The 12,138-nt window shown below is 33.7% G+C and overlaps 1 protein-coding gene across 1 annotated transcript in view; it reads right to left on the bottom strand.

The window, feature by feature from the left end:
• Window positions 1-12,138, bottom strand: part of LOC124364372 (integrator complex subunit 5-like) — a 35,104-nt gene that overhangs the window by 13,427 nt on the left and 9,539 nt on the right. The window contains exons 6-11 of the mRNA XM_046819775.1: window positions 10,184-10,276; window positions 8,969-9,104; window positions 6,077-6,277; window positions 3,636-3,794; window positions 3,197-3,410; window positions 2,512-2,744 (exon numbers count right to left, since the gene is read on the bottom strand). Of these exons, the coding sequence (XP_046675731.1) occupies window positions 2,512-2,744; window positions 3,197-3,410; window positions 3,636-3,794; window positions 6,077-6,277; window positions 8,969-9,104; window positions 10,184-10,276 (1,036 nt within the window). The remainder of the gene's footprint in view (window positions 1-2,511; window positions 2,745-3,196; window positions 3,411-3,635; window positions 3,795-6,076; window positions 6,278-8,968; window positions 9,105-10,183; window positions 10,277-12,138) is intronic.

Here is a 12,138-nt window from a genome sequence, read left to right as displayed (position 1 = left end):
ACTAATGAACGGAAATTCATTTTTATTTATCTAGATAATACATTAATAGTTTTAAGCAAAATTAATCAGGTTGGGCCAACCGTACGCACCTTTTTATAATAGATGTTCGAAAATGAGGCCATCATTATCAATACATTTTGCAGCACGTTTGTGTATTGCTTTTGTTGCGTTTCTTAATTTTTCAGGACTTCCCTGTATCTGCACAGCCGAATCCATAATACGGGCAATTAATTCATCACGAGAATTCACTTTTGTCTTGTATACAATATCTTTCATCCATCCCCAGATGCAATAATCCAATGGAGATAGATCTGGTGGCCAAGGGTGAGGCCCTCCACGACCAATCCAGTGTCCAGGAAATTGATGATTTAAGTAAGCAGAAACGGCACGTGAAAAGTGGGGAGGTGTTCCGTCATGCTGGAAGTACAAATTTTGTCTGAGATGTAAAGGAACATTCTCTAACAGCTGCGGCAACTCTTCTTGAAGGAAATGCAAATAGAACTCAGCATTTAGGCGTCCAGGTAATATGAAAGGTCCAATCAGCCGATTGTGCAAAAGGCCACACCAGACATTGACGCTAAATCGGTGTTGAAAGTTCTGTTCCACTACCTCATGTGGATTTTCTTCTGCCCATGAGTGTTCATTGTGCAAGTTATTGACACCATCCCGAGTGAATTGTGCCTCATCCGTAAACAAAATACACTTGTAGAGTTGATTATTAATATTCAAAAAGTTGCAAAACTCCAAGCGAAGCGGACCATCCCCTAGCTGTAGATGTTGAACCTTTTGTTTATAAAACGGATAAAATTTGTTTCGATTAAGTGACCTCCATGCCGTTGACTGCGAAACTCCTATCCACCTAGAAATACGTCGTGTACTTACACCTGGACTGCGATGAACAGCATTAATAACAATATCATCATCAAGTTGGACAGCTCGTTCATAATTGGTTCTAGTACTTGGTAGTGATCCTGTTTCCCGAAGAGTACGAAAAGTTCCTGAAATTGTTTTGGTATCTGGAATCCTCCTATTAGGGTAACGTAGTTCATATTCTTCTACAGCAGCTCTAGCATTATCATTACAGTAACCCAAAATAAAAACCATATCAGCGTATTCCTCTGATGTAAATAAGTAAGGCTTTTTTTCGCTGAATAAACAATCGAATTATAACTCACAGACAAATTGCATTTAATAACACGATTCACAGAACCCGATCTCCTGCTGTAGCTTGCAAAACACCACTAATACACAGTTCTAACGTAACAGTACAGAATACCATTGTTGATCAGCTGTTATTCGTGCGTTACCAACTTAGAAATTAATAAAACAAAAAACTGCATTTCTATGATTAGTAAACAATAATGGGAAAATGTTTGCTTCATTTATTTTCGAACATTTGATGTAAATTTTTATTTAAAAAAAAAATACAACGTAATAAAACATGATATTTTTATTTACAAACAAATTTATTTAACAGTTAATCTTGTTTTCTCAATTTATCTCATCATTAAGGAACAAACATTTTGTTTTTGTTTTATTTTAACTAAATACCGTACGGTATTTCTTTACAGCTAGTAATGTATTATACTGAATAAAATCGATTTTTTGGTACTTATTTCTGTTTTATTTTAGACTTTGATTATATCAATAATCAAATTCTCTACAATTAATGTTTGTTGATTTTATGTATTTATTACAAATTTAACAAAGTTATTGTACATCAAACTTAAAAAAACATTGTTTCGTGCTCCAATTTTTTGCATTTAACCCTGAATCCCTCAAAAACTACTACAGGTACAGTTCTGAAACCTATTTTATTAGCTTTATCAGGTAAAAATACATAAGAATCCACGATATTTCTTACTTAATTAACCTTTCCAAAAGTTCAGTATAGCTTTATTTTACTCTTTACCCAGGAATTCAGGCGAAATCTTTCGCTAGCTGTAACTCGCTAACGAAGCGTTTTCGGACCTATGTTTATATAACATTTTTTCATTATTTTTACTAGTACAATGTGCTGTAGAAGTGGGGGGAGAACTTCATGAATCACCCTGTATAATGATGTTTATTAAACAGAACTACAGATTTCAATAGCTGTCATAGTTCTAGATTTAATTACTGCATTAGATTTAATTGCTGCAATTAGACACCATTTTCTTTCTATTGGTGATAAATGTCAAAATTTTAAGATAGACTATTAAGATTTTTTATAAATAACTCATCTGGTGGCTAAACAAAAATATAAATACATTTGTGGGACACAAGGTCATTAGCAACATTGTTGACTTTTTTGACAGAAATAGTATTTTTTTTTTAATAAAAGTTAATTTTATTTCCTAACATTATTGATTTTTTTACGTACTTGTGATCAACTTTATGTTTAAATACATGTTCCTTACCAGCTTAAAGAGAATATAATAAACCTTAAAATAATGAATTTTCTTGAGTTAAATTTGAAAATTAGGCTATTAATCGGTCAGCTCTACTAACAATAAACGCTATAGCACTAACCGTCATGTTCAAGTGTGTAGAAGAAGTAGTGTATGACGGCATGAGTACACCACAGGCTAGTCTGTATCTGTAGAGGACGAGGCTGAGTGGTCAGAGTCCGCTCTATGACAGCGGCGATCGCATGGCTCACTGCTATCGATGAGGAGAAGGTGAGGGCCCTCGCCACAGTGCACATGCTGTCCCTCACCGCAGTCACCGCCACGTTGTACAGTTGATTGTTACTCATCTCCCACCTGCACCAAAAATCTCAAATGTACTTTATATTGACAAGCAGAAAAATGTTTAAGTCTATTTCTACTGTTGATAAGTAAGTATGATATAATTACATTGCTAAACTTTAATGTGCACATAGCATGAATAATTTGATTATGCATTAGTTCTTTCTAATATAAAAGATTTGTTAGTTTTCATATGTGCTGTAAATTTCAAACCTGATACACTGGTGCAGCTCATACCATACAGCTTGAGCCACTTTTTAGAAATCATATTTTCACTACATACACAAGGAGAGATTTTAATACTTATTTGCAACGAGGTGTAAACTGGAATGATACCAATTCTTGCAAATAACCATAACATTATTTGGGGAAGCAGAGTGAAAATATAATTTTGGCGATAAACATTTTTACATTATTTTATTTTTACTGATTGAAATTAGCTAGTTTTATACATCATTAGCACTTACTTAAGCAGTTTCTCCATGTTGAACCACAACTGGTGCTGGCTGTTGCCGAAGGGAGGATGGCAGGAAGTAAGCGAGAGCGAGACGGCCTTGTTAAGGCTCCGAGTTCCATTGTGAGACTCCACTAGCTGAATCAGTGCAGCCAACTGTGTGTCACTGGTGGCGTGTAGCAGCAGGTAAGTCAAACTGCTCGCTACCAGGTTCCAATCTTGCCAACCTACGTTTTAAATACTCTTATTTATTTTTTATCAGTACCATCAACCTTGTACTGTATCGACTCTCCCCTTTATTCTGTTTAATAAGATCCCCACACAGGCCAGTGGCCCACGAGAATGGGCAAAACAAGGCTTAAAAGGAGATCGACATCTCCTCTACAAAAAATAAAATACTGTATAGATTTTAAAAATTCGAAAAGTTTAGATAAACTTGTTTTCCTACTCACCTAGCTGAGTGAGCAGGGCCACGATGGTGTGGGTGCGCAATGGCTGGTCACTTAACAACAGAGGCTGTAGAGAGGAGATGTTTTGGTGGACACAGCTGAGCAAAGGCAGTGGCCTGGACCTCATCCGCAGCTTCTGGCTCATCTCTCGCAACACCAGCTCTGCACACAAACTCATTCACATCAGATGGGTTAAGTGAGCAAACAAATCTAGAGCTAAAAATCTTATACTGTTTAAAAACTTTTATGTCCTGCCAACCATATTTTGCATGCAACTAACTAATGATTTACAACTAATTTTAACTTCTTGTTTATTTATAATTAATTCCAATTAGCTACAAGTTTATAATTGATTTAAACTGATCTTAAGATTTAATTTAATTATTTACATGTAGTAAATGACATGTAGTGATTGGTATGTTGAAACATGTATACTTTTGTCAATATTAAAACAACTTTTAAGTTACGAGGGTAATTAGGAAAGTAAGGTCAGTTTTTTTATTTAAAAAAAAACCACAACAGATTTGTTCAAAAAACTTGTTTTATTTGATTCCTGACATCAATCACTATTTTTCTACATAATTTCCACTTTTGTTTAAACACTTGTCATAACGATCTACAAGTTTTTGAAAGCCGGTGTCATAGAAGTCGGCCGCCGCCGTCGAGTGACGACGCAAATGTCGGTGACGCCACTCCATCGACTGGCGTTTCATTTCTGGGGTTATGTGGGAAACCCATGTCTCGTCACCCATCATAATGTGGTCTAAAAGGTTATCACCTTCCTGATGATATTGGATCAAAAATTAAAGAGCAATACCCATTCTTCTTTTTTTGTGTTCCTCAGTAAGCAGCCTGGGAACCCAACGTGAGCACAATTTGCAAAAATCCAAAATTTCAGAAACAATTTTAAACAATGTGGTTCTACTCACGTTTGGAAATTCTATTGCTAATGAAGAAACAGTGAATTGCCGATCTTCACAAATTTTTTCATCAAATGCTTTCACCAAATCTTCGGTGATCACTGACGGCCGACCAGATCGTGGTTCGTCATGGACATTTTCCTGTCCATCTTTAAAAGCTCTCACCCACTTCCTCACTTTGCTGTCACTCATTGCATTTTGACCGTACACTTAATTTATCTGTCGATGAATATCCGCTGCTGAAACGTTCCTTGCTGTCAAAAACCGTATAACAGACCGTATTTCACAGTCGGCGGGACGTTCAATAGTTTTAAACAGTTTAAAAAGGCACAGAAAATAGCAGACTACTACGATTTCACTGCAAATGGCGTCGTTCTGCGCGCAATGCATACCGGGAGTCAGGGCGCATGCGCATTTCGCTGCTCGCTTACTGTTTGTCTGGTTAACGTGAATCGGACCTTACTTTCCGAATTACCCTCGTATATCATACTTTTATATATAGAAAATAAAAACTATTATATAAAAATAAAACTTGTAGCAATTTAAGTATTATTCTTATTCTTAGTTATGATAAAATACACTTATCATAACTATTTTTATTACAAGAATTTTACCTTGACAGGTTCAACCATCCCCCATCCTGTGAAAAAACCCATATTTAAAAATTGTTTTTAAAAAAGTGTAAATTTTTATTTTGAATTATTTTTTACACAATTAAATTCTACGAATTTATGTGAAAAAAATAACAAACAACACATGGTTTATGATAATTGTTTAAAAAGTTTTAAGCATAGGTTGCAAATCACCAAACAATGGCCTGCCACAACAGAATTATAGTACTGCTAGTTGCTAGTTTGAGGGTTAACTATTTTTACTTTCATTCACAGTACACACTTGCTTCCAGCTTATGACTGAAAATACAATTTTTTGCCAATCTGCAAAAAAGGTTTTTTATACCAATACTTTATCTTTGAACTTTTCCCCTATCTGGTTGGTAAACTATGCATAGAATTAAAATGAATTTTGATCAGTATTTATTGTAATGAGTTAAAATTGATTTTATCATAACTAAGAATAAGAATAATACTCTAATTGCTATAAGTTTTAAATTTTTAAACTAGTAAAATTATAAATTCATAGAAAAATTAGTTAATTAACAATAAAACATAAAAAACTATATATTGTGATTCATTACAGTTTACAGCTTTCTAATGTGAAGCAGCAAGCAGTACACAGTAATATATGAAGTAATTATAAAAGTGAAAGTGTAAGACGTAATACAGAAATTATTTTTTCAAAATATACTCCAATAAAACAGTAGAAGCCATAATAACAAAAATATTGCAACAAAGTAACTTAAAATATTGAACTAAATTTACAAAAATATGGAGACAGTTGGCAGATGAAATGCAATTGGAAAGGGTTAACTTATACAAGGTAATACTTGTTCTACAATAAACTGTTAACTCATCTAACAATACAATATATTCTAATATGGTGAAAAGTTTATTTCTATCTGATTACCCAGTATTTCCCAAGAATTGTTACTGAGAGGCTTGTACGGGTCTTGGGCAGCATCCAAGAACAGCTTGAAGATGTGCTCGCCACCTGTGTTACAGTTGAGCACCAGATGCACCACCAGCTCTTGTAGCTTGTGCCTACCACCGAGGTAGCTGCACCAGTCTGTAGCGTACTGGCACACTTTCCGCAACACTCCGCAGTCCACTGCAAGTTTCATTCTTTAAACTATAAGTCACTTCATTGCTGGTGCATTTTAATTAATGTCACACAGCAAAACATTTGTACATTCCTAACACATGAATCAATGGAGAAATACCAGAAAACTTTAATAATTAGCATATTGTATTGTACTGAAAGAAACATGAAATGAAAAACTTCAGGCCAATTTCCTTATTACCTACAGCCTCAAAAGTTATTGAGAAAGTTGTATTAATACGACTTTTTCATCACCTACAACTGAATAATCTTTTACCTGCTGGACAGCATGGCTTTTTACCAGAAAAATCAACATTGACTGCTCTTACAGAACTTGTAGAAAAAATTATTGACTGCATTGAAGCTGGAAACACGGTTAATAGCACATTTTTGGATCTTAGCAAAGCATTTGATTGCCTTGACCACAGTTTAATTTTAACAAAACTTGACAGGCTAGGAATCAAAGACACTGCACTTCAATGGTTTCATAGCTATCTAAGTGAACGAAGACAAATAGTAGAACTGAAACAGACTATTAATGGAAGAACAGTAAATATAAAATCTGCTTCACGAGAAGTAAAAAGAGGAGTCCCCCAAGAGTCTGTGTTTGGACCAGTCTTGTTCGTTGTCATGGAACCTTACAGTCAGACAATCGTGTATGCTGATGACACTGTGCTGCTATCCAACAACAAATCAGCTGAGGCTTTAGAAATAGCCTCATACATATCTGTCAGCATAGCTCATGATTACTGTATAGCAAACGACTTGGTCTTTAACGAAGAGAAGACAACACAGATGATTTTGGGTAAGCACAAGAACAAAGTCTCTGGAACACCCAAGATCGCAACTGTTGAACAAACGAAGCACCTTGGAATGATTCTTGACGACAAACTTTCATGGGACAGCCACATTGATTCTCTTTGCTTAAAACTCAACACCGCTTTGTATGTACTGAGAAGAACCACGGCAGTGAGTACAGAATTGACTACAAAGACAGTCTATCACTCGCTCTTTGAGTCTCATGTTAGATATGGAGTGATTCTATGGGGCAGCTCTTCCTCAAAGAACCTTCAGCGGATCCTACTCATTCAAAAGCGAGCAGCAGTAAGAATCATGGCTTCCCTCCAACATCAAGATAGTTGTAGAGAGGTATTTAAAACACTAAGAATATTGACAGTTGTGGCTATTTATATAATTGAAGTCATTGTACATGCCTCCAAACAAGGACTTACTAGAAATGGTGATCTTCATGGCCTGCGAACAAGACATGCTCAAGACTTCAGCCTGGCAATACACAGGACATCTCTATTTTCCAAAAAACCATCACATGCAGGAGCAAAACTCTATAATCTACTCCCACCTAAGCTGAAAGAAGACAATCCTGAAATTCTAAAATGAAGCCTGAAGACCTGGTTGCTGAGAGAATCAATCTACAGCCTGGAAGAATTTGTGACATGCTGTAGAACATCCCAAGGAGAGACATGACCTTATGTATTATTTAGATTTAATTTTTTTATTTGTTTTATCGATTGTTGACCCTTATTCTGTACTTGATGTTCACGAATAAAGCCTACTGATTGATTGATTGTATCCATAAGGAAGTAAACTTGACATAAAAATTGCAATACTATTCATTGATATTTTATGTATTTTGAAAAAGTAATGAAAAATTAAATTAAATCACAATAAACTGTAAAATAAAAGTACACTTTTTCTTCTTAAAACAGTGAGTGTTACTTAAACCTTTGATCACTGATGTCCTCATTTGCACGAGAACCGCCGACGTCCTCTTATGAGGACATTTCGTAATATCGCTATATTTTTTAATTACCAAAAATTAAATAGTATTGTTTAAATAGTAAGGCCTAGTTGTTTTGTCTAATACGACAGTATTATCTCTTATCTCCTTCATCACACAACTAAATATTTCTACATTTTATGCCTTAAAACACACAGACACGTAACAGTAACACTTTTTTCAACATCTAGATAACATTAAACTTTTTAGTACCACTCTAGCCTACGCACAGGCTGCTTGCCCATGTAGGCTAATTTTCATTGTAGACTATATTGTAGACTTCCATTGTAGACTTAAAATTAAACTGTTTTATTTTATCGCCGCTTAGTAAGTATAGTAAAAGGGTAACTTACAATTTATCAACTGTATATAGGTGTATATGTTTTTGGAAATAAATAATTTTTCTATTCTAAAAAAAAAACAATATTCTATTCTAGTCTGGTGGTTTATCATCCCAAAAGATCAAACTAACATATTTAATATTTATATCTTGGTACCACTATTTCACAATAGTCCTGTGACTCAAATACGATAGTCTATCACCAATTGTTGATCAAATCATGTTAACGCTGTGTTGTGCAATGTGTTCTATTATAATTTAGCAATGTTTTGAACATTAATAGGTCAGCACTGAAAATACAATACAAAACCTTACGGAAACTAATTATTTGAGTCAGACCGAATGTAACATTGAAAGCAGTTCCGATGAGCCTGTGAATGGCACAGATTCAGATCAAAAATATGAACCTAACTTTGCAAATTTCAGTGGTACATCTGATGTTAAATCTAATCGGACTGTGTTATCATCGGTTTATATCAGAATAACCAGATACTCGTTACACACCCGATATAATGTTCATGAAATCCGAATAAGCGTGTTAACAGATAGACAGTACACTTACAGGAATGAACCACATCAGTTGATAGGGCCTCTAGTAGGGTTGTAGACAGGTTAGCCAACTGAAGCAGGTATGGCACAGTCGCTACTCGTTGTAACACCACCATTTTGTCATTTGTTGGAGAGTTGTCCATGCTCCACTGAAATTCAGTAAAAATTGTAACTTTAACGTGATAACCAAAGCTCTCCTGTATTGAATCTTGTAATACAACATTTTACTTTTACAGAATGGCCACTCAAAGCTGTTTTTTTTTTTTTATTCCTGGGTTTTCCGGTTGAAAATTTCCGATACTCTGTTCCATTATCAAACCAAATAAACAAATGTAATACCATAAGTATACAAAGACTAAACTCTCATTTTTACTTTGTTTAACCTTTGGGCAAAAACAACTCTACGGTATTTTAAAAGAAATTTGTAAACGTTCAGGGAAACAGACATATTGTATAAAACTACAAGTCATATTGTCTGCCTTCGTTTATATACAATACAAGAAACTATACAGCTATGATATAGACTTCTTGAATGACATTAAAAAACTAAGTAACAATTTTAAACGTTTAAATAACCTGGATAATATTTTGATAAATACAATAATCTAAAAAAATCAATCAAATAGCTTCAACTATAAAACACTGCCAAAATCTATTACACAATTCTCTCCTGAGCTACACAAAACTAACAATATTATGAAAATTAATAACGTCTTACTTTCCTCTCCAGATACCCAAAATTTATTTCAATAAATATAAAAATATATATAATGTATTACGCACACATTCATTTGTGTTTAATATAATTGCTCAATATAAATTGTTAATTGCTTATGTTAAAAGTAATTTCAAATAAATAACACTGTTTTGTAATTTTGTATCACTTTACAAGCTTGTTTTTAGGTGGAAAGTTATGGAAAATGTCTTATGTTAAAAGTTTTTTTCAATAATTGTATTAGTTTGTCGGAAAAAATATCAATCTTTGGAGAAAAGAATACAAATGATTTTGTACTTCAGCGCTTAAATATTAAAATATTATACAATAAAAGAAACACTAAAAATCATTTGGATATGTATTAATAATATTTTTCATATTAGACATGATTTTATCACCAAAAATACAAGTGTATAAGTGTTTGAGGTTAATATCATTTTTATGCAGTAAAAATCATTTTACTACAGCTAACTTTTACTTATTCATTTATAAATATCAAAGTAAGAAACCAACCTGAAAAAGTTCTAACAAGGCTTTACGGATATCTGCAAGATGACTGCCGGCCAAATGCCCAAGGATACCAACCACAGAGTTGATTTTGGGAGCCTGTAAGACAGTACAGCATTACAAACAACAACGACAAACTTTTTCTAAACTGTTTAAAAACTCCAAAACAATTCATTAACCACTGTAATTTCTACTTTAATAGCTATGGCATAATCTATAAGCACCAATAACAAATTACTGAATAATCACAAAATAATAAATATTAACACTATATTACAGGGTGGGTTTTTAAATAAGCCACCATTATGATCTTGGAAAACTCAAACCTCACAGCAAACTTTAAACGAGGAACTTGCTTTTATAGACATTTAAAAATATGTACATGACACTTTTCCAATATGGTGGTCCACTTTGGTTTTTCTTATGTAACACCCTGAGGAATCTTAACTCTTTCAGTTGTCATACCTTAGTTACCAAGAGAAAAATCAAAAATGTGCAGAGTAAAAGTGTCTTAAAGTGACTTTTTCTATTGAAAATAATAATAAGGGTTCCAATTTAATGGAAATAATAATAATAATACAAGATACCCATTTAAAATTTGCTTTTAGATTAATATCTTCCAAAATTAAAATGGTGGCCCATTTATAAAAGCCACCCTGTATAAAAAAACCTGATAACACAAAAATAAATTTGTAACATGTTTTAACCATCTCTACCCTGTTAGAGAATTTGATGCAACAATGCATCCTGGACAAATCTAAAATTGATAAAACATCCTTATTGTTATTAAAAATAATTCCTGCCATACCGACTAAACCACAATCAAAATAGAACAGAACAAATTTACAGTGACAAGTTCAAAATAATAATATTGTTTCTAATGTCCAGGTAAAACTTCACCATATACTTGTACCGTAGTTATAATCATTCTGCTGAATCGCGGTAGGAAGTAGGCTCTTTGTTAACTAGACGCGGTGCGTGGACATTGTTTTGTTGGTTAGAGAAATAAAACAGCTGTTAGAGATCTACATGGTGATACGTTCCCGAGCCGGTTGGTTTGAGGAGAGGGGAGCAGTCTTCGAGTGGAGAGCAGAACGTCCAGATGTGCAGTTTAGAAGCGATAGTACCTCTAATCCTATACTTTTGGGATATAGAGTAAATTTTTACCCGGTGTGATTTAAGTCAAGTTTTTAAATTTCTTTTCTTTCCTTAAGTGCGTAATAGTTTCTTTTTCAGCCTCCATAGTCTTCAAAGTAGTAAGTCCCGTACCAGCGTTTAGTTTAACATCTTTTATTTTATACTGTTGTGTTTAAATTTCTAAAGTTTGCCATATAACAGAGTCTGATAATTAATTCAATTTTGAAGGATTATAAATTAGATTTTGATCTTAAAGTTTACATCAAGCATTGTGTAATTTTGACTTTGAATATTTTGAGAAGAGAACTTTTTATTTTATTTTGTTAATTTAAACCATTTTAGAGAAGTATACCTTTTAGTTTCATTTTTAATTTTGATCAGACTCTAAATTAGATTTGCCCCGATCGAGAGAAATTTTTGAAGAAAAGCAAATCAAGATTTTGTAAACTTTGTTAAATTTTGAGTGAGTGAAGTTTAAATTCAGAATAAATTAAGTATTTCCGAAAAGTTGTTCTGATTTATTGAAAACTAGCTTCAGACTTTATTAATTATATGTACTATAATAACGGTACATACTTTCGTAAAGTTCCCTAGTTGACCATCAAAGTGCAAAAGCAATTAAACAGCACCTCTGTGGGTTTGCAGTAATTCAAATCAACACTACTAGTGGCCAATGTGTATCATCTTACATCTGCCAGGTATAGTGTAGCGATGCAGCTGTTTGCCATGTGTTAAGACGGGCATGACAGTCAAGGGTTTAATATTATTCATATACCCAATTCATTTTTATTTCTAGTCTATCATCTGTCAGTATCAAATAGTAT

Source organism: Homalodisca vitripennis, chromosome 6 (genome assembly GCF_021130785.1).
Source record: "Homalodisca vitripennis isolate AUS2020 chromosome 6, UT_GWSS_2.1, whole genome shotgun sequence".
Classification (NCBI taxonomy): domain Eukaryota; kingdom Metazoa; phylum Arthropoda; class Insecta; order Hemiptera; family Cicadellidae; genus Homalodisca; species Homalodisca vitripennis.
This window is presented reverse-complemented; position numbering and strand designations above follow the sequence as displayed.